Source organism: Kogia breviceps, chromosome 15 (genome assembly GCF_026419965.1).
Source record: "Kogia breviceps isolate mKogBre1 chromosome 15, mKogBre1 haplotype 1, whole genome shotgun sequence".
Taxonomy (NCBI): Eukaryota; Metazoa; Chordata; class Mammalia; order Artiodactyla; family Physeteridae; genus Kogia; species Kogia breviceps.
Genome location: NC_081324.1, coordinates 75127629 through 75150752, shown reverse-complemented (window position 1 = coordinate 75150752; position 23124 = coordinate 75127629). Strand labels below are relative to the sequence as shown.

General features: G+C 49.1%; 1 protein-coding gene across 3 annotated transcripts in view; it reads right to left on the bottom strand.

Moving 5' to 3' along the window:
- SLC8B1 (solute carrier family 8 member B1) overlaps positions 1-13731 on the bottom strand; it is a 30926-nt gene extending 17195 nt beyond the window's left edge. For all 3 annotated transcript variants that reach the window (XM_067015996.1, XM_067015997.1, XM_067015998.1), the window contains exons 1-9: positions 13532-13731; positions 12984-13138; positions 12116-12353; positions 3187-3339; positions 3045-3097; positions 2838-2895; positions 2599-2704; positions 2350-2517; positions 1275-1382 (exon numbers count right to left, since the gene is read on the bottom strand). In XM_067015996.1, coding sequence (XP_066872097.1) covers positions 1275-1382; positions 2350-2517; positions 2599-2704; positions 2838-2895; positions 3045-3097; positions 3187-3339; positions 12116-12271 — 802 coding nt within the window. In that variant the 5' untranslated portion in view covers positions 12272-12353; positions 12984-13138; positions 13532-13731. The remainder of the gene's footprint in view (positions 1-1274; positions 1383-2349; positions 2518-2598; positions 2705-2837; positions 2896-3044; positions 3098-3186; positions 3340-12115; positions 12354-12983; positions 13139-13531) is intronic.
- Positions 13732-23124: the final 9393 nt, after the last annotated feature.

Below are 23124 nucleotides of genomic sequence, written 5' to 3'. Positions count from 1 at the left end.
TCACATGCCGCAACTAAGAGTGTGTATGCCACAGCTAAAAAGCCCGCAGGCTGCATCTAAGAGCCAGCACAGCCAAAATAAATAAAATACATAAATAAATATTTTAAAAATTAAAACAAAATCTTTTCATTTTAAATCTTGGCCTAATATTTTTTAAAAGCACACACTGGTCACACCACAAAACAACAACACTTCTGTACGGAAGAGGTGGTCTGTAGGTTCCCAGTTGTGGCCTCTGGCATTGTGGGTAGGGGGATGGCTTTTGGGGTCTGGGGAACAAGGGTTAAGTCCTGGCTCAGCCTCTCTCCAGTACCTACGGCCTGGGAAGCATTTGACTTCCCTGAGTCTGTTTCCTCACCCAAAAAGACAATAATACAATAGGCCCTACCTTACAGTCTTACTGAAATGAATTTGATAATTTAATAATTATTGACAATTTACTCAATAAATTGTATATGTGTATGTATTTTGTATTTGTGTGTTGTATGTATGTGCTGTGTATATATCTGTATATGTGTGTTGTCTTTGTATATGTGTGTGCATGTTTATATATGAACTTGTGAACATGTGTGAACGTGTATATGTATTTGTGCATGTGTATTTATGTATGCCATGTATGTATTTGTACATATGTGTATTTGTGTGTGTACATTTGTGTAGTACATGTATTTGTGGATGTAGATGCGTGTGTTTGTGGATATGTGTGCGCCTGTATTTGCTTGTGTGTGGTACATGTATTTGAGTATGTATGTGTGTTGTGCATGTATTTGTGTACATGTATGTATATATTGTATATGTGTGTATCTGTGAGTGTGTGCTATGCGCGTATTTGTATATACGTGTGGGCTGTGTATGTATATGTATTTGTGAATGTGTATTTATGTATGTATACGTTGTGTGTGTGCGTGTTCTATATGTATTTGTGGATGTGTGTGTTTGTGGATATGTGTGTGCAAGTATTTGCGCATATGGAAGCATCTGGATTTTACCCTGACAGTAGGGGGCGCGTTCCTGGACGCGAGCGGTGACAGCTCTTAGGAAGATGTGCCCCGGCAACAGGCAGCAGCATGAAGAACTAGTGAACTTGGACAAGAAGGTGATGAGGAGGCTTCACCAGCACACGCAAAAGCGCAGAGGTGGGACCCTGGTAGAATGAGTAGAAAAAGTAGGAGATGGGCACTGGCAAAGGCCTCAAGAGACACAAGGCAGCAGGGAAGGGCAAGGAGGGCACCAGGCCCACTGGTCCTCCCTCGGGGGCTTCATTCAGACCTTACCTGGAGTACCTGGCATGGAGTAGACCAAGGATCTCCTCCACTGCCATTGGTAGATCCAGGTGCAGAGAACCACAGTGACCACGTAGAACACGTAGAAGCCCAGGTAACCTACAGACAAGGGCACGCTGTCGCCAAGTGGCATCCTGGCCACAGGGCCCAGAGAACAAGAGCTGCCAGTTCTGTCACTGGCGCCTGCTGGCAGTGGCTATCTGTGTAAGCCCAGCCCAGCACCGGTAGGCAAATGGCCATTTCCTGGAGCCCCGCCCCCTCCCCTGCCCTCTTTGGCCCATCTTCCCTTCCTACCAACTCCACCCCCTGCCTCCCCACCACCAATCTGGCAGTGAACGGTGGGTGGAACGCCTGGTAGAGACAGTGGCCTCTAGGACACAATTCAAGTGCGAAGGGTCGGTGTCCTGCTCTGTGGCCTGGGAGGCTGAGCCCTGCAGACTGCATCCCTTGAACGCTGGCCGCCCTGGGCCCAGCCATGGAGCCCTGACAGCAAAACAGAAGGCAGTAGGGGAGGGTCTGGGGCACTTCTTCCCTGCTCCCTCCCTGCTGCGGTACCCTGTCTCCAGCAGGGACCGTGACCCTCCATAACTGTCACTCATGTTGGGTGGTCCCAGGTCTGGGCCTGTAGCCCTCAGCAGGCTCCAGGCACCCCATTCCCTGCCCCTTCGGGGGCTCCCAGTGTTGCTGGACCCTGGTGTCTCTGCATCTAGCATCCCTTGTCGACTTCCTTAACCCTCTGTAAATTGTCCCACCGTTCATGTCATTTGAACCATCTGGATGGAATGGACATGCTGCCGGGACCCTGATGGCCACATTCAGCATCCTGGCTGTACTGCTTGTTAAAATTTGAAATTGTGAAAATTCAGAACATCACCCCGACTCTGCCCTGCCTCTCTGGTTATCCGAACCACGAGTCCTCTTTTTTCGCTCAAGCCACCTTGAGTAGGGTTTCCAACATTCGGAACCAAAGGTGACTCTGTGCCCTGCGGACCACTCCCTCCTGTGCCCCCATGCCTCCCACCCAGCAGCCCTGGGATGACCCCGCACTGGTCCTGTGGCTGCTCACCCAGCGCCCATGCCAGCGTGACCCTGCCGCGGTAGAGCGCGGTGAAGATCAGGAACACGGCCACCATGTAGAAGATGATGTCCCTGAGGAAGGGCCTCGAGGCTGCTGTGAAGGGGTGCAGGATGGCGATGCCGCCAGCCACCACGGTGGTAACCAGCACGCCTGCGCCTGGAGGAGAGGATGCCAAGCTTGGTCTACCCTGCGCCCCCTCCTGCTGCCCCACCCCACCCTAGCCAGGGCCTCTCGTACCAAACAGTGCCCCAAAGGCCAGGCCGGCTGTGTGCGGGCCTGAGAAGGCCACCAGGGCGCTGAAGATATCCGGTGCCCCGTTCCCAAACGCCAGGAAGGTGACGCCATGTGGGGGAGCGTGTCAAGGGGCCTCAGTGCAGGGGCTCCGGCCTGCCCAGGCCTTTCCTGGCCATGAGCTGCCACCCTGTCTCCCAACCACCCGCCCTAACTGCCCTCCATCCCCCGGGGACAAAGGATACTGCCACATTGTGGGAAAGCTTGAGTGTGGTCGAAATGGCCGACAAGTTAGGGCAGAAACTATGGAGAAAAGGCAAACAGTGAGTGTTTCCGCAAGGAGTGGCTCCTGCCCCCATCCTTCCCCCAAGCCCAGGGTCACCCCAATGTCAGCCTCCTGGGATTCCATTTTCCTATCTATAAGGTGCATATGAGCCCAAGGCCAGACTCACAACTTTGCCGCGGTGACTCCCAGAATCAGAAACAGGTAGAGCAGCCAAAAAGCCTGGGTTGGGGGGCCGGAAAGGGAAAAGAGCATTAAGTCCCGCCGGGGCCACCAGCCCGTCTCACCAGCTCCCCGGAGCGGGGCCTCACGTAGAGAGTAACGGCCAGAGGGAGGAGGTCGGGGGGGAAGTGGCAGAAGATGCCTTCGAGGTAGTCCAGGTATCCCCCTTCGCGGCGGCAGTCCGGGTTGGAGCGGACGAAGTCACAGCGGTTAGAGGCATTCAGGCCACACACTTCTCGACACTGTGGGAAGGGAGGGGGGACATCAGGGCCCGACACCCTGTGGTTGACTGGACCAGCCCCACCTAAGCGGTGAAGATAACCTCCTTCATCCTGGTCTCTAAGCCTCCCAGGGCCTCCAGGTGCCAGCTGCACAGTTTAATTTTAAAAAATAAACTTGTGTTTGAAACTAACCCAAGTAAGTCCTGAATAGGTGTATTTAAAATGAAACAAAAAGAAACAATACATAAAGATTTCTCAACTCTCCCTTCTCATCCCCGCCCTCCATGATCCCACCTCTCTCCAGATGTCCTACCATGATCAGTTTGAAGCAGACCCTTACAGACATTTCTCAGTTTAATGATATTTGTATATACATCCTAGTATACAGTTTATTTCATAGAAACGAGTCCATCCTGAAGCTCGTTTCTGCAACTTAACTTTTATCACTTCACGTATGTGCCATGTATTGATATATTGATGCACATAATGATGAAGAAGATGATAAAAGTCAAAACATTCTGAGGGATTTCTATATGCCAAGTACAGTGCTAAGAGCTTAAAATGTACCTCAATTAATCTGCACAATGATCTTATGAGGAAGGTACTATTAACCTGCCCATTATACAGATAAGGAGACTAAGATAATATCCCAGGACCCACTCAGTGGTAGAGACAGGGTTGGAACCCAGGCAGTTTGAGGCTCTAGAATCCCTGTCCTTAACCATTACCACCCTCGCCCCCCTCCCCCACTGTAGAGTCTTAGGATTTCACATCATGGATGATACATAGTAGAGGTAACGTTTCCCTATTGATGAGCAGTTGAGTGTGCCTACTTTTTCATTATTACCAAAATCAATTTCCTTGCACATGACTCTGAGTACATGTGAGGCTATTCTGTCAGAGAGAATTCTAGAAGTGAAAGTGCTGAGTCAGAGAGTATCCCAGTCTGAGTTCCTCCAGAAGTGACCCAGAGACCAGGATGTCTAAGTAAGCAGAATATTAGGGAGGTGTGTAGAACACAAGCACCCAGAGGGAGAAGAGACTCAGGGAAGGAAATGCAACAAGCGAAGGCTGGTTGAGATCGTTCCCACCATGGGCTGGTAATCCCAAGGGCAAGGGAGCTGGGGTATTTATACACCAACTCCTATCAGTCATCAGGTGAGCTCTGCCAGGGAGGGAGGTGCTAGGTCCCCAGCACTTCTGGCCTACCATGCTTATGGGTGGTTCTGAAAAAAGATGCTGGGAACTCAAAGTCCACAGAAGCCCACCAAAATGGTAGAGTCCAAAGGATACGGGCAGGGCCCTGATAGTGTCTGTTGCAGAGGGAGAAACATCTTAAACATCTGATGGATTTTGCCAAAAGACCCTCCCTAAAGCTCTACTTAGACACACTCCCGCCAGCAATGGGAAAGGAGTTCATACCTGCACCCCTACCGGGTCAGGGTTAGGGTGGCTGCCATAAGACTGGTTCCAGCCAATGTAGTAGGAATCTCCCTGTTGTTAAGCTGCAAGTCCCAGAGGACAGTGAAGTGCTCTTTTCATGTGTTAATGGCCATTTGTATTCCTTCTTTAAACTACTAGTTTTTTCAATTGTTTGCTTCTTCTTATTGATTTATAGAAGTTCTTTATATAATGGATAGTAGGCCTTTGTGAGGTTATGGATTTGCTTAGGCATTGCCTAGAAGCTCCCCCTTCTCAAACTTTATGTTCAAAAGCTTTGTCAATACCACCTCACACCCACTGGGATGGCTACTACACAAACCAATTGAGCAAAACCAGAAAATAACTAGTGTTAGGGAAGATGGGGAGAAACTGGAACGCTTGTGCAACAGTTGCGGGTGTAAAAATGGCGCAGCTGCTGTGGAAAACAGCATGGCAGTTCCCCCCCAAATTAAAAATACAATAACCAGTACCAGGGATGTAATGTACAAGGTGACAACTAAAGTTAACACTGCTGTATGGTATACATGAAAGTTGTTAAAGTATTTCCTACCAGTTCTCATCACAAGGAAAAACCTTCTTTCTCTTCTATCTCTATGAGTTGAGGGATGTTCTCTAAACTTATTGTGGGCCTCATTTCACAATATATGTTAAGTCAAATCATTATGCTGTACACCTTAAACTTACATACAGTGCTGTAGGTCAACTGTATCTCAATGAGACTGGAAAAAAACCCAGAATTACCATATGATCCAGCAAATCTACTTCTGGGTATATGTCAAAAAGAATTGAAAGTCAGGTCTCAAAGAGACATTTGCACACCCATATTCATGGCAGCATGAGTCACAGTCGTCAAAAGGTTTAGAAGCAACCCGAGTGTCCATCAACGGATGAATGGATAAGCAAAACGTGGCATATCCACACGATGGAATGTTATTCAGCCTTAAAAGGGAAGAAAATCCTGACTCAGGCCACAACATGGATGAACCCTGAAGACATCGTGCTAAGTGAAAGAAGCCAGTTGCAAAAAGACAAATACTGTGTACGTAATTAATTCTACTTATGTGAGGTAACTGGAATAGTCAAATGCATAGAGACAGAAAGCAGAATGGTGGCTGCCAGGGGCTGGGGGAAGGGGGAAATGGGGAGTTGTTTAACGAGGAGAGTTTCAGTTTTGAAAGATGAGAGAGTTCTGGAGGTGGATGGTGGTGATGGCTGCACCGTGTAAATGTTTTTAATGCCCCTGAACTGTACGCTTAAAAATGGTTAAGATGGTGAATCTTAGGCTATGTATACTGTATTACAATTAAAAAAAAAAAAAAAAAAAAGCTCTGTCAAATCACACTTCCGCCCCCTCCACAAGCCTTCTCTGAACTCCCACCAATGCCAAGCTGGAGATGAGATTTCTTGTCCCTGAGCCCTCAGGTCATCTCCTCATCCCTTGCTTACTGGCTCTCTACAGATGCCACAGTGACCCAGTACCTATTTCATGCACTGTTCCTTCTGCCTGGTACACCTCCCTCAAAAGAAGACCACTCATTCATCCTCCAATTCTTAGACACTTCTTCCAGGAAGCCTTCCCTGATCGCCCCCAGCATAGGGCAGATCCTCCAGTTATAACCTCCCATCACCCTCGGTCTTCTCTTACAAAGCACTTCTCGTGTTTTGAAATCCCCAGTTATTTGTAGGATCACAGACTTGTTTTAATGTCTGTCCCACCCACCAAAGTCTTGCACACAGTATGGCCTCATAACTGTTTTGCCACTCATTGTACTGGACCCCAACTCAGTCTTCAAAGCAGACTGAGGCCACCCCCTCCCTCGAAGCCCATCAGGACCTGAACCCAGCTCTGCCCAGGGGTGGTAGAGTTAAAGCAGCATTGCTCTGAGTCTGGGGTGGGTGACTTTTCAGACCATCTCATTCCCTTCTCATCCTCTTCCCTGAATCACTAAGGACACCCAGGGAATCCAGAGAGGGTCAAATATTTTCCCATCTGTGAACAAGATTCAAGGGCCAGGCTGGACAGGAAAGGGTTGCAAACTCAATGCCTTGGGGGCCAGGCAGATTATATAAATGTCTAAAACCACCGCGGCTGCTAGCAATGGTGGTGAGCTGGAGGGTGCATGCCCCGCTGAAAGGCATCCAAGTTATAAAATGAAAGAAAACCCCTCCCCACAATGCCCAAAAAACTGAAACCAAAACCAAAATCATAGCAGCTAGACAAGTCCCTGGGCCGTCAGTTTTCAATCCTGTACCAGTTAAGACTGGTGTGGGAGACAGGGTCAGCTGAGAGGAAAAGCAGTCCTGGGTCCGAGACCCAGCTTTGCCACCAGCTGGCTGGGTGACCTTCAGCAGCCCCTCAAAGGGGTCTGGGCCTTGTTTTCCTCACCTACAGAGCAGTGTTCATCAAACCCACTCTGGCCACTGGCATCTTGGTGCCACATATGTTTTGTTAAGTGCTTCTCCACACTCCCTCTATTACTGAATATCAGAATGCACACTATCAAAGCCCACACTGGCTCCATTAAGAAGCCAAACAATTAAACGACTCCAATATTAAGGGGACAATTTTAAATCGTTTCCATTTTGTTAGTTAGTTGGCCTCCAAGTTGAAAGGCTTGGAGGCTTCCCTGGTGGTGCAGTGGTTAAGAATCCGCCTGCCAATGCAGGGGACACGGGTTCGAGCCTTGGTTCGGGAAGATCCTGTGTGCTGCAGAGCAACTAAGCCCATGTGCCACAACTCCTGAGCCTGTGCTCTAGAGCCCGCGAGCCACAACTACTGAGCCCGCGAGCCACAACTACTGAGCCCGTGAGCCACAACTACTGAGCCCGCGAGCCACAACTACTGAGCCCGTGTGCCACAACTACTGAAGCCCGTGTGCCTAGAGCCCGTGCTCCACAAGAGAAGCCCCCGCAGTGAGAAGCACACGCACCGCAACGAAGAGTAGCCCCTGCTCGCCGCAACTAGAGAAAGCCTGCATGCAGCAGCGAAGACCCACTGCAGCCAAAAATAAATAAATAAAAATATTTTTTAAAATTAAGAAATTAACATTGGTACAATACCATTAGTTAAACTATAGTAGGATTATAAAAAAGGGGCTCAGGTTTTCCCTACCTAGATGCCCTCTCCAAATGTTGTTACTTGCAGCCAATGGCACCTCCTTGTGCAGGTACATGGGCAGTACGGAGATGGCTTGGGGGACGAGGGGGCTGGGAGGGACATGTGGAGTCACAAGCTCCTGGTTCATCCTCCCTGGCTTAATAGTGGCCCCCAAAGATGTCCAGGTCCTAATCCTCAGAGTCTGTGGATATGCAACCTTACATGGCAAAAGGGACTCTGGCAGGGGTGATTAAATTGCGGGTCTTGAGATGGGGGGGATTGTCCAGAATTATCTGGAGGCCTTTAAATGTAATCACAAGGGTTTTTTAAAAGAGGGAGGTGCGAGTGTCCGAGTCACAGAAAGAGATGTGATGGAAGCATAGGTCAGAGAGTCAGAGAGAGAGAGACTGAGAGAGATGTTAGGCTGGTGCCTTTGAAGATGAAGGAAGGGGCCACAAACTAAGGAAGGCATGCAGGAAGCTTCTAGAAGCTGCAAAAGGCAAGGCAATGGACCTTCCCCTGGAGCCTCCAGAAGGAACACGGTCCTGTCCACACCTTGATTTTAGTCCAGTGAAACCCATTTTGGGCTTCTGACCTTCAGATAACAAATGTGTGCTGTTTTAAGCCACTACGTTTGTAATAATTTGTTACAGCAGCAACAGGAAACTCAAACACTCATCTAGAGTCAGTTAACTGCAGACACTAACGTACTCTCAAAGACTTCTCACGTTCTTAACCTCATCTGATCAGCCCCCCAAAGAGGCACTGTAGATGTGACCTGGGGCTACAATTCCACTCTCCTACGTCCTGTAGCTACACCTCCTCCTATTTTCCCAACCCTGCAGCTGGACCCCAATAGGGCAAGTTTTCAAAGGGGTGGAAAAATCACAGGACTCTCAGCAGGACACCAACCCAGGAGCAGAAAATGAACACTGCCATTTCCCAAAGGCCCCAAGCCTTGTGACAACTGCTCAGCAAGGCTGGGTGGTACAGTGCTTATGAGGACAGGGCTCTGGAACCATGCAGGCTGGGTTCAAATTCTGCTTCCCTACTCACAGCTGTGTGACTCTGGACAACTCACATAACTTCTCTGTGCCCCAGTTCCCTCCTTTATAAAATGCGGCAGGGGTCGGCAAACTCTTTCTATAAAAGGCTAAACATTTTCCCCTCTGCAGGCCAGACAGTCTCTGCTGAAACCATTCCACTCTGCTTTGTTGTGTGAAAGTATCACCTGCAGTAATAAACAGGCATGACTGTATTCCAATAAAACTGGACTTATGTTAACTGAGGTTCAAATTTCATAGTTTTCATAGTTTTCATGTGTGTACAGTGTGTAAGTTTCACTTAATAGTGTTCTTTTAAAAAATATTTTTCAACCATTTGAAAATATAAAACCCATTCTCAGCTCCTGGGCTACAAAACCCAGCAGTGGACCTGATTTGACCTGTGGGCTGAAGTTTGCTGACTCCTGAAATGAAGGATTAAATGAGTTAATCCATGTGCGTAGAACAGTGCCTGGTACACAGTCAGTGCTCAGTAAAATGAGCTTTGATTACTCTTTTTTCCAGAGGGGAAAGTTGAGACTAGAGATAAAGAGCTCCCCGCACCTGTTAGCTTGGGCCCCTCTGCCCCTCCAAGGGTCAGCCCCAAATGTCCAGCCTCGGTCAGATCTGTCCTAAGTGGAGAATTTTTTCCAGACCCTCCTCTTTCCCGAAAGGAGTGTCCTGGAACCACTGGGCCCTGGTGGTCTGATGCCAAACCTGTCCCTGGCCCTCTGAGGCCACACTTGGGCCAGCCCGGGCTTAGGGCATGGGGCACTGGGTGGCCCAACAGAACCTTGTCTTCTACTTCCTCTCCAAAAATCTTAGTTTGGACCCCTTCCCAAAGCTGCTACCACCGTCTCACCGGATCTCTTTGCCAGCCTGCTCTCTGCCTCCGCCCTTACAGTTGATTCTCCCACAGCAGCCAATGAGATCCTTGTAAAAACTGAAAGCAGATCACGTCCCTCCTGTGTTCTAAACCCTACCGTGGCTCCTGTCTTACCCCTAGGAACGGGCCAACTTCGCACAGTGGTCCACACAGCCCCAGGCGATCTGGCCTCCATTACCTCTCCTCTCTCCTCCCTCATCCCTCACCCCCTAGCTCACTGTTGCAGAGGTCTCTCAAGGTTTGTCTGTGACACGTCATTCTGCTCTTGCCTCAGGGCCTTTGCACTTGCTGTTCCCCCAGATCTTTGCAAAGCTTCAGGTCTCTGTCCTCCGAGAAGCCTTCCCTGACAGCCCGAGGCAAAGCAGCTACCACTCTCCATCTCACTCCATCACATCCCACCCTGTTTTGTTCTCCTCGTCACCCAGTGAAATCCTGAGGATTTACCTGTTGACTCGTTTCTCATCTGTGTCCCCCACTAGAGTATAAGCTCCTTGAGGAAGGAACCGAGCTTATCTGCTCCCTGATTTACCCCTCACGTGTGGCACTGTTCCTAGCACGTAATAGGTACTCAATAAATATTTGTTGAACGAGTGACTATGCAAAAGGACCTAGGTGAGGAGTGGGTGGCCTTTCCCAGCCTGCAAGCTGGCCAGACAGCAGCTGGCCACAGGCTGGCGGGACTTCCAGGAGGGCAGCCACCTGTGTCAGTCCTGGGAGGCAAGTGAACCAGAGGGGAAGGGTCTGGAATTCAGCATGAAGCAGCCACAAGTTCACATCCTGGCTCTGCTACTTCCCTCGTGGCCAACTTCCCCTCCCTGAACCTCAGCGTCCTCACCTATAGCACAGAGACAGTCATACTTATCTCAGGGGTTTGGGTACAGGACTTGATGAGCTAGGCACATTGCTGGCCTAAGTGCTCAATAACTCAGAGAGATTATCTGACACAAGCCACAGTTAATCCCAGTTTTCCTGCCCCCAAGAGGCAGCAGTCAATTTTATAACCACAGTAACCACAAATCACTTGCCCATCTGTAAAACAGGCATAATCACCTGTCTGTCTGCCTCGAATGATGGCAGCCCCAGAAAGTTGGTGTGGGCGCTAAGCACTCTCAGCTGTCAGTTCAAGTGGGGAGGAGTTCGTTACTCCGTTTGTCCTCTCACCGAAGAGAATACAAGGAGAGGACTCCAGCCCCGTGCAGCAGGGGGTCATCTTGAGCAGTCTCCTGTCTTCAGATTTTCACTCTGGATCCACTGTGACCTCTCCTCCCCTTACAGACACCAGAACAGAATGATGCAAGTTCCGTTCGGCCTGTCTCAACGGCCCAAACCTCCCTGCCTCGGGAGGAAGCCTCCTTGCTCTCACCAAGCGTCCCCACAGCTTCTCCCACTGTTCATACAAGTCAGTGGCACTACCATCCTCCTCCACCCCCCCCCCACTGCTAAGGCCAGAAATCTGCAGCCATCCTTGACGCCTCTCTTTCTTCCACCACCGTGCCCCTCCATCTAAGCCATCAGCATACCCTGCTTGTTGTGCCTCTAATACGTCCTCCAAATCCCACCACTTCTTTCCTATCTCCCACTACCACCGTCACCTGGCGAGCAGCAGGAGCCTTCCCACTGTTCTCTCCACTGCCACCCTCAAGCCCCTCAATCCACTCTCCCCAGAGAAGCCAGAGACTTCCCTTGAAGAAATAAATCAGATCTTGACATCCCCCTGCTTAAAACCTTCCACTGGCTCCTCACTGTCATAAAACAAATCCCACCTCCTAGCCTCAGCCGACAAGGCCTTCTGTAATCTGACCACCACTACATCTCCATTCCCATTCTCAACACTCTCCCCCTCACTCACCCTGTTCCAGCCACTCTGGCCTCCTCACAGCTCCAGAAACTAAGTTTGTCCCTGCTTCAGGCCTTTGTACGTGCCTTTCTCTCCACCTGGAATGTTCTTCCCTCTGATGTCTGTATAAGTGGCTTCCTTTCTCCATCCAGGGCTTGGCTCAAAGGTCCCTTCCTCACAGAGGCCATCTGTGATCCGCCAAGCTGAAATAGTTGGAAATACTCCTTCTCCCTCACAGCCCCCACCCCCAATATCACTTTTATCTGCTGAGCACCTAACATCTTACCACCTGAAATTTACGTGCTTACTTCTTTATCCACCCTCCTAAGAGACTGCTGGCTCCGTGAGGGCAGGGATTTTTGCCTACAGTATACGTGCCCTGGCATATCCCAAGGTTTAGCTCAGTGCCTGCTACACAGTAGATGCTCAATAAATACTTGATTGGCTGAATACACCCCCACCTGACGCCAGTTTCCTGCCTGGACACTCACGTCTACCACGGGGCTCTGGTTCACACCCGAGGCTGGAAACTGGGAGCTAATGCGGCTCCCTGCAGATGGGCCCCCGGCCCCCGACACTGTCTCCACCATCAGCAGCACACAGAGCCAGCTGAGCACCCAGTAAAGATTCAGCAGTCCTCTGGCCATCGGCCCCCAAGGGGCCTGGCCCTCACTCTCCACTTCCCCTTCTGTTGTGTTTCAGTTCCAAACAGCTGGCACCTCCAGTGGCCTGTAGGGGTGAGAAAGAGGGACAGTGTCACTGAAGACTGCAGGACACAACAGGAGGGGCCTGAAAACTTTTTCAGCTGAAGAACTGCCCCTCCTCCTCCCCACACCAAAGGAAAGCCCAGGTAGGAGCCCACATTCCGGATGGGCCCGACTCATTTAGCATGCAGATTAGATAGCCCTTCTTCCTGAACCCCCAGTACTGTTTCCATGGAAACCTAGGCTAATGACTCCCCTGATGGGGAAATCAAGGCCCAGGAGGAAGTGAATTGCTCAAAGTCACACAGCCTGTCAGCAGCAGAGCTGGGCTGGTCTTTAGCATCTGTCTTTTCCCCTCAACACCAAGGAAAAACCAGCTTTGTTTTTCTTCCAAAGAAATTAAACTGGAAAGAAAAAAAAAAAAAAAAAAAGTCCCCGGCACACTAATTTTCTTCTTTGGCTCTTCCACATGTTGCAGTTGAGCATGTTTTGTTTTGCCTTCAAGAAAAGCAAAGCCCAGAAAACAACAAAGCCCAGATTTACCAACGTTTTTCGGTAAATCTTTGCTCAACGCCCTGGCAGGGACAGGAACGGGAGGACGCGGCCCTGGGGGAAGAAAAGGGGGCAGAAGGGCCTGCCTCAGCACTTTCCTCACCTGTTGACAGGCTCTTCCCTCCTGCTGTTCTCTGTAACTGCACTTGTTACTGACTCGGAACCGGACACTCCAGGTCTGCAATACAGTCTCAGCCACTAACGAGCTGTGCGGCCTTGGGGAGGTCACTTCATGTCTCTAAGCCTCTGATTCCTCCTCTGTAAAATGAAGACAAATGCTGGCGCATCAGAGCAAACGATAAAGGCTTAATAAGGGTTCGCGCCTCAGGTGTTCCCAACTTGAGGATCAGCACGTGTCTCCTATTTATTGGCCGCCAATTTCTCGCACTCATTCACAAGGGAGCGTTTATGGACCGCTTCACGTGCGCCTGTCCGAGGTCAGGAGTTCAGACGCTCAGATCTGCACACCTGACTGGAAGGGGCAGGGGCAGGAAACTGGGGCTGCGATCACTTTTGCGGCTGCACTTTCTAGGTACCAGACCGCGGGAACGTCAATGTGCTCCGTTTCCCAATCCGGGCGGATGTTGAGAAGCTGAACTCCGGACGCCAGTCCTCCCGCGGCGCCCAGACGGGCAGGGAGGTTCCTCTTACCTTGCGAGGAGCCTCGGACCTGCAAAGTCCGCACCTCGACCGCGCCGGGCTTCGCGGCCTTTCCGGTCCCTGCCCGCTGGCCCGAGCCGCCCGAACTTCTGCTCCTGACGCCGAGGGCCCGGGGTTCCCGCCTGCGGCAGCGTCAAAATCTGGCGCAGCCACTCAGCCCTGGCTCGGCCCCGGCTAGCCCCGCGCGGGCCACGTCCCTTACACAACCCCGCCCAGAGGACACGCCCCAATGGCTCGCCCCTCCTCTTCCCTTAAAGGCACAGGCTCCCTCGAGGTCTGTCGGTTCTGTTTTCGCCGCTAAAGCAGAAGCTGAGATGAAACCTGGTGGGTGTAAACAGTAGGAGGAAAAAAAAAAACAACACAGTAGGAGGCCGGAGAGATACATTGTAGGGTGAAACTAGAGGGTACTATTCCCGAGGGACGGGTGGGTGAGACGGCGTCAAAATGTTTCTGGTGATCAGTGGTGATAAGAAGTATTTGAGAAGATCCCAGGCAGGGAACGCTCCGCCTTACACATAAAAACTCTGGCTGTGCTGCCTCCGTTTGAGAGATCTCCTAACTGGGTTCAGCATTTCCCTCTAGCAGGGTGGCTTTTAAAAGAAGAATATGGCAGGGAATTCCCCGGCGGTCCAGTGGTTAGAACTCCTAGCTTCCACTGCAGGGGACACGGGTTCGATCCCTGGCTGGGGAATTACAGTCCCGTAAGCCGCGCAGTGGGGCTGAAAAAGAAAAAAAGAAGATGGCAAATAGGTCAAAGCAGGGGAGATAGTCGATCTACCGCCCTGACGGATACAGCCCCCCTTCCCCAATTTCCTAGCCTCCGGCGGGAAAGTTCTGGTCGTCTCCGTCTTTCCTTCTGTTGGGGTGGGGGAGGGCACCGAGGCTGGCACTGGGGATGTTGAGGCTGGGGTGACGCTCCTCCTCCTCCAGGAGCCCCGCCCCCACCTCCACAGTTTGCAAGCATCTAATCCCACCACCTCCCTCTCTCAAAGTCCGTCCTGCTTCCTCATCACCTTCAGCACCGAGGCCCAACTCTGAGCCCTCTGAAGGGCGATCGAGGCCCTTCAGCGTCCAGTCCTAGCTCACCTTTCCGACTTCATCTTTTATCCCCACCTCCATCCCCTCCCACTCTAGCCCCGGAAGCGGGGGGACTTGCACACGGCCACACCGCTGCTTCTCCTGAGCCCCTTGCCTGGGATGCCAGCCCTTCCGTTTTCTACCTGACAAACTCTTATTACTCATGTGCCAGGCCCAGCTCATCTGCTACCATCTCTGGGTGACCTTCCACCCTCTTCCCTGCCAGCCCCCCCCCTTCCTTACCTTCCGAGCACTCTAGTTCCCCGCCCTAGAGAGGACAACTGGGGTCTCTGTGGCGGCCACCAACACTGTGGTCCAGAGCATGATATCTCTGGCATCTCGGCATATAGATGATAGTGATTATTACAGAGCATAGCCGTGTAGATTACAGTTCGTGTCCACGTGCTCGTCCCATTTAACAGCCCTGTGGGGTGAGGGCTACCGGGATCCCCATTTCACAGAGAAGGGAAATCGAGGTTCAAGGAGATGAAGCGCCCTGTCCCCAGGACACCCACCAGGAAGTGGCAAAGATTTGCACCTAGGTCTGTGTGACCCCAAGTGAGTCCCCTTCACCACCATGGGCTGAGTGTCCTGCATCACTCAGAGGTAAGGCTGGATCTGTCTGACATTCAGCCCCCCTATTCAGAAGGCCCACGGCCTGGGTGATGTCAACTGAAAAAAATGCACAACAGTCGAGTCTTGGTTTTATTGGGACCTTACTGAGGTCTATAGTCAGAGAGACAGCATCTCAGAAAGCTCAGAGGAACTGCTCCAAAGAGGTCAGGGAGAAGCCAGTATACATATACATTTTTTGGCTGGGAAATACATGTAGTTAAGCATACATCTCGGTAAAAGATTACTGCTAATCCCACAAAAAACAGACATCTCAAGTTAATGATTTTAGTGCTTTTCTATGGATGAGAAGATGCAAGAATCTGGGGTCACTGAAATCCTTCCTTAGATACGCATCTTAACTATCTAGGGGCCATATATCCAACACAGAATGCTCCCTCCTGTTTTTCTCCATCCTGAATTCCCCTCAGGGTATACTGGAGGGGGGCAACTATAGCAGCTGATGACTTGATCCTTGTGGAACTGGAATGACAGGCAACATTTTTTCTTTACAACTTAAAAATAAGAAAATGGACCAACAAATGCCCTCCATTCAGGTTAAAAAACAGAGCTATCCGTACCTTAGGGGTCCCTAAAATCACCATCAACCTGCTGACTGTGTAAACCACTCTATCACTGTAAGTGTAACACTTTGTTTTATTTACATGTTTATTCACACATATAATGTATCCCCTATAAGATAGTATTTATATATAACACACATAATAAATACATTATAATGTATAATATATAAAATGTTATCATCTATGATATAGATTATATGATTATATATACTATAGATTATATAGTATATATAATCTATATAGATTTTATATACCTATTTATATAGCTTTACCACTATATAAGTATTCCTAAGCAATGACTTTTGTTTTGCCTGTCTTTGAAGTTTATATAAATCAGGGCTTCCCTGGTGGCGCGGTGGTTAAGAATCCGCCTGCCAATACAGGGGACACGGGTTCAATCCCTGGCCTGGGAAGGTCCCACATGCCGCGGAGCAACTGAGCCCATGAGCCACAGCTACCGAGCCTGCGCTCTAGAGCCCGCGAGCCACAGCAAGAGAAGCCACCGCAACGAGAAGCCCGCGCACGGCAACGAAGAGGAGGCCCTGCTCGCCACAGCCAGGGAAAGCCCGGGCCCACGCAGCAACGAAGACCCAGCGCAGCCAAAAATTAAAAAAAAGAAAAGTTTATATAAATCAAATAGTGCTTTATACGTTCTCACGTGACTCGCTTCTTTCTTGCACCATCCTGTTCGTGAGCTTCAACCCTGTCATCTATGTGGCGGCAGTTTGTGCATTTTCCGTGCTGTGTAATGAACAGTTCATGGGATGACTCCATCAACGTTTATCTATCCATTTTTCTGTTGACGGATATATGTGTGTTGTTACCAGGTTTTTGCTACCGATGGCATCTTTTTACGCATCTTCTGGTGCGCTTGTAAAATAATTTTTCTAGGGCATTGGGTCGGTCACTGTTCAACCAGAGAAACAACCCCGGTAGGAGACCCACGTTAAAAGGTCTATCGCAAGGAATGGATTTATGAACTGTGGAGGCTGGCTAGGCAAGTCTGAAATTCACAGGACGGGCTGGTTGGAAACTCGGGGGTACCAGCCATCCACAGGCAGAACTGCTTCTTCCAGGAAGACTCAGCTCTGCATGTAAGGCCTTTCAACCAATTGGATCAGGCCCACCCAGATGATCTAGAATAGTCTCCCTTACATAAAGTCAACTGATTATGGACTTTAATCACATCTACAAAATCCCTTCACAACAACACCTAGCTTAGTGCTTTTTTTAAAAAAAATTAAGTAATTAATCTCTTTTTGGCTGCATTCGGTTTTCGTTGCTGCACACAGGCTTTCTCTAGTTGTGGAGAGCCAGGGCTACTTTTCGTTGCGGTTACACAGGCTTCTCCTTGTGGTGCCTTCTCTTGTGGCTTGTGGGCTCTAGAGCTCAGGCTCAGTAGTTGTGGCACACAGGCTTAGTTACTCCGCATGTGGGATCTTCCCGGACCAGGGCTCGAACCCGTGTCCCCTGCATTGGCAGGCGGATTCTTGACCACTGCGCCACCAGGGAAGCCTCTAGCTTAGTGCTTATTGAATAACTGAGGACTGTAGCCCAGCCAAGTTGACACATAACACTGACCTTCACAGTTTTAAACCCGGGAGTGGGATTGAAGCAAAAGGAGTCACAAGTGTGCATCTTTATACATAATATCATTTCATTTGTCACAAGTGTGTCTTTCCTTTCTTATTGGAAGGACGGAAAGAAAAGTTTGTTAAAGTCTGAAAATCAATAAAATAATGAAATTAACTCTGCCCTCTACCCCCTTCTAAGGACCCACCATGCGCTAACCCTGCCCCTGCCCTGATTCAGATAACTAAAGTTAAGAGCAGGTGTGTGCAAATACACACATACAAGAATTCTAACTTGGATTTCATGTCACTTTTGTAAAAAGTAGGCTTGCATCATTGACGTTGTTCTGTAACTTACATTTTTAAAAATTAATAATGCTTCATGGGATCCTCTCATGCTGGTACATTTAAGTCTAAAATCATGCATTATAATAGTTGCTTGATATTCTGTAGGATGAGGGAAGGTGCCATAACTTTGCAAACACTCCCACGTAGGTGAGTGTTCGCTGTGTTTCTGGGCTTTGCCCCTTGCCAACAATGCTCCATACACATCCTTGAAGACATTTACCTTTGGTGCAGATGCTTTTATTTCTGTAGGACAGAATCCTGAAAGTGGAAGGCAGATCAACAGGCATGCATATTTTAAAAGTCAACAGCTGTAGCAGATCCCTTCCTTAAGAAGCTGTAGCAAGCCACACTCCCACCAGCAATGTCCTATCAGGGAGTGTCCATTTCCCTGCTTTCTCACCAGCACTGATTTTTTTTTTCAACATCTTTATTGGAGTATAAGTGCTTTACAATGTTATGTTAGTTTCTGCTGTATAACAAAGTGAATCAGCTATACATATATCCCCATATCCCCTCCCTCTTGTGTCTCCCTCCTACCCTCCCTATCCCACTCCTCCAGGTGGTCACAAAGCACCAAGCTGATCTCCCTGTGCTGTGGTCCTCAAGTCCATTCTCTACGTCATTTTTTAGATTTTTCTAAATCTAAAAAATTTTCTTTTTTAGATTCCATATATATATGTTAGCATACAGTATTTGTTTTTCTCCTTCTGACTTACTTCACTCTGTATGACAGACTCCAGGTCCGTCCACCTCACTACAAATAACTCAATTTCATTTATTTTTATGGCTGAGTAATATTCCATTGTATATATGTGCCACATCTTCTTTATCCATTCATCGGTCGATGGACACTTAGGTTGCTTCCATGTCCTGACTATTGTAAATAGTGCTGCAATGAACATTGTGATACATGACTTTTTGAATTACGGTTTTCTCAGGGTATATGCTCTGTAGTGGGATTGACCAGCACTGATTTTTTTTTAAATGGAAATGCATTTCTTTTATTTATTTATTTATTTAACTTTACTTTTGGTTGTGTTGGGTCTTCGTTTCTGCGCAAGGGCTTTCTCTAGTTGCGGCGAGTGGGGGCCACTCTTCATCGCGGTGCGCGGGCCTCTCACGATCGCGGCCTCTCCTGTTGCGGAGCACAGGCTCCAGACACGCAGGCTCAGTGGTTGTGGCTCACGGGCCTAGTTGCTCTGCAGCATGTGGGATCTTCCCAGACCAGGGATCGAACCCGTGCCCCCTGCATTGGCAGGCAGATTCTCAACCACTGCGACACCAGGGAAGCCCCTAGCACTGATTTTTTAACAATTGGGTTACTTCTTACCAACACAATGGGTAAAAAATACTTTCTCATCATTGCTTTGATCTGTATTTTTCCCTGTTGGCAAAGCTGACAAGTTTCCATCAGCTTAGTAACTATTTGCATTTTCTTCTCTGTGAACTGTCAGCTCACATTCTTTGAGTATTTTTCTATGGGGCCATTGCCATTAGCAAAATTAAGTCAGTTTTGGTAGGACTCTGAACATTAAAGCATTTCCCATTTGGGGGCCCCCATAGGCAGCAGATAAGAATTAGGTCTTTGGATCAGCGAGGTCCATGTCCCCTGCTCACTTGAGTTTGTTCCTGGGGGAAGTTACCTGTCTTCTTGGACTCCAGTTTTCTGTCTTTAAAATGTGGTTAAGGGTTTCCTGGCTCTCTCAGGGTTGTTGATTTAAGAAGAAAGATTTAAGGGGAAAACGCATGTCATGTGCCCGGCAAGTGGATGTCAGATGTCGTTATCAGGGGTCAAGTCTACGGGAACATGGAATAGCTCGGTGGTCACGTGCAGCACACCTGGGGTGCTTTGTCAGTAATAAATAGCCACAGGAGGTCATATGACCCTTAGAGAGGATCAAAGGCTGTGCACTGGGACAATGCTGTCACAGCAGAAGAACCTGCTTCTTGCTGACTGGGCCGTCCCTGAGTAGGGCCTGGGTACTCTCTGCCCGGGAGCCCCATTCTCTTGAATGATGGGGACCTCAAAAACTGGCTGGAACAGGGTAGCCTCTAGACAGGGGCACTTGTTGGGTGGGGGGAGCAGAGAGCACAGGCCGGGATCCTGAGTATGTAAGGTCTGCCCCTTTGCCGGGGGACCCATGCAAGCTCCCATGTCTTCCTGGCTTCCGCAGTGCCTGGCGCTGCACAAAATCCTCTCAACAAGCCCAAATGATGCAAACGATTATTATCCCGTTTTTACTGGGGCTCAGAGAGGTGAGGTCACTTCCCCAAGATCACGCAGCCAGCAAATGATGGAGCTGGGATTTGAACCCGAGTCTGTCTGAACCCGCAACTCCATGCTCCAAGCCATTACCCCTCAGAGTCTGGCTAATGAGGAATGTGATCGCCCTTGCTTCCAGCGGATCAGTCGCAATGAGGACAAGGATCAAATGCCGGTGGGAAGTGTAACCCAGAATTCTCCATGGAGCGGCTTTAGACAAGCACAGCGTGCTTAGAAGACATTAATGCTAAACAGTAACATTAGCTGAGTGTTGTTTCAGGTGCTGTGCAAGGGTCTTATTTAATCTCCTGGCAGCCCTATGAGGTGGTAGGTCCTGCTCTTGGCCCCTTTATAGAGATGAATAAACTGAGGCACAGAATGGCACATCAGTTTGGCCAAGGCTCCCTAGGGAATGAGGGTTGGCGTGAGGACAAAGGCCCAAATCTGCCTCTGCACCACCTTTCTGAGGGCGGTGAGAAATGCTATCAGAATTGGGAAAATAGTTTGGAATTGGCGGAGTGCGCCCTCTGGTGGTGGCCACGTGGGCAGCGCCCACAGTGCTGCGGAACTGAGCTCAAATCCCCGTTTTGACATTTCCTGGTTGTGTGACCTGGGCAAATCACTTCAGCTGCTTGTACTTCAGTTTCCCCACCTGTAAAATGCGGGTAGTAGTAGTGGGGACTTCTTGGGTAGCTGTGAGGATTCCGTAATAGAAAGTGTTCACAGGTTATGATTGGCAATGATGGTTACTAATGCCAAGGGAGTGTCCCTTTCCAGAGATGGGAAGGGAACTAGCGTGCCCCCTCCGGTCCAGCTTACCAAGGGTACGGGGAGCGGTGGAAGGGCACCCTCAAAGCTTTAGAAAGTTACTTTGGGGCAAATCAAGGACATCCCATTATCTCAAGCAACTCTCTTCACTGGCCTCCTTCACTGGCCTCCTTTATGTTTTTCCAAGACCACAACAGCCAGGACGTGTCAGAGCAGCCCAGTCTGCCTCCCCCATCATGACTGTGACCACTTACCACGTCTTGGCCCGTCTCCCCCAAACCCCGCCTTTCTCATGCCCTTCACCCCCCAGCTCAGGAACCATCCACGGGGCTTCCCTGGTGGCGCAGTTGTTGAGAGTCCGCCTGCCGATGCGGGGGACGCGGGTTCGTGTCCCGGTCCGGGAGGATCCCACGTGCCGCGGAGCGGCTGGGCCCGTGAGCCGTGGCCGCTGGGCCTGCGCGTCCGGAGCCTGTGCTCCGTGACGGGAGAGGCCGCAACAGTGAGAAGCCCGTATACCGCAAAAAAAAAAAAAAAAAAAAAAAAATCCATGGCTCTCCGTGGCTCCCAAAGCTCACTGTCCGCCATCTACCTTCAACCTACTCTTCCGAACTACCTCCCACTCTCATCCTCCGTTCACAGCAAGTCCACAAGCACACACTCTGCATGTGCCGAGCCCTGAGCCAGGCTCGGGGCAGGGAGAAAGCTGAAGATGGGGTTTGTCATTGGATCCAGCCAAGCCGGTTTACTCCCTGCCCCAGAATCAGCCTTGTAGAGGCTATACCCACTGCTGGCAATGCCCTCCCTTCTCTTTGATTCTAACCCTAACTCTATCCGAAGTCAGAAACAGAAACGACAGAAACCGGCTGTGGGAAACCAGACTGGATAGATCTAGCCTACCATTGCTTAAAGATGTAGATGCAGACATTGACATATGAATAGACATAGGGATATAGACATATATAGAGAAACATATGGGTAGACAAATGGATATACTTACAGGCCTATAAATAGGTATACACCTATTATGATCTCACCAGCAATGTACATGAGTTCCAATTTCTTCACATCCTCTCCAACTGTTATATTCTTTTTTCTTTTTAAAATTATAGCCATCCTAATTGACGTGAAGTGGTATTTCATTGTGATTTTGATTTGCATTTCTCTAATGACTAATGATTTTGAGCATCTTTTCATGTACTTATTGGCCATTTGTATATCTTCTTTAGAGAAATGTCTATTCAAGTTCCTTGCCCACCTTTTAATTGGGTTTTTGTATTTTTGTGGTTGAGTTGTAGGAGTTTTTTATATATTCTGGATTTTAAACCCTTATTAGATGTATTATTTGCAAATATTTTCTCCCATCGTGTGGGTTGTCTTTTTACTCTCTTGATGCTGTCTTTTGAGGCACAAAAGTTTTTAATCTAATGAAGTCCAATTCATCTTTTTCTTTTGTTACCTGTGCCTTTGGGGTCATATTTAAGAAACCATTAAAGTCCCGAACAGGGACTTCCCTGGTGGTGCAGTGGTTAAGAATCCACCGGCCAGTGCAGGGGACGCGGGTTCGAGCCCTGGTCCGGGAAGATCCCACATGCCTCAGAGCAACTAAGCCCGTGCACCACAACTACTGAGCCTGTGCTCTAGAGCCCACGAGCCACAACTACTGAGCCCATGTGCCACAACTACTGAAGCCCACGCGCCTAGAGCCCGTGCTCCGCAACAAGAGAAGCCACTGCGATGAGAAGCACGCGCACCGCAACGAAGAGTAGCCCCCGCTCGCCGCAACTAGAGAAAGCCCGCGCGCAACAACGAAGACCCAACGCAGCCAAATATAACTAAGTAAATAAATAAAAATTTTTTTAAAAAAGAAACCATTGCCAAATCCAAGGTCATGCAAATTTTCCTCTAGGCTTTCTTCTAACAGTTTTATAGTTTTAGCTCTTAAAATTTAGATCCTTGATCCACTTTGAGTTAATTTTTGTGTATGGTATAAAGAAGGGGTCCAACTTCCTTCTTTCATGTGGGTATCTAGTTTTCTCAGCACCATTTGTTGAAGAGAACATTTTTCTTCATTGAACGATCTTGGCACCCTTGTTGAAAGTCAATTGACCGTAAATGTAAGGCTTTATTTCTGGGCTCTCAATTCTATTCTATTGGTCTATATGTCTATATGTCTATTCTTCTGCAAATACTACTCTGAGTATTTCTGAGTATTTGATTACAGTCACTTTGTACCAGTTTTGAAATCTAGGTCCCTTGAAACCCCTTATGAATTCCAGGATGAGTTTTCCCATTTCTGTAAAATATATATATATACTGTTGGGATTTTGATAGGGATTGCACTGAATTTGTAATCTGTATATC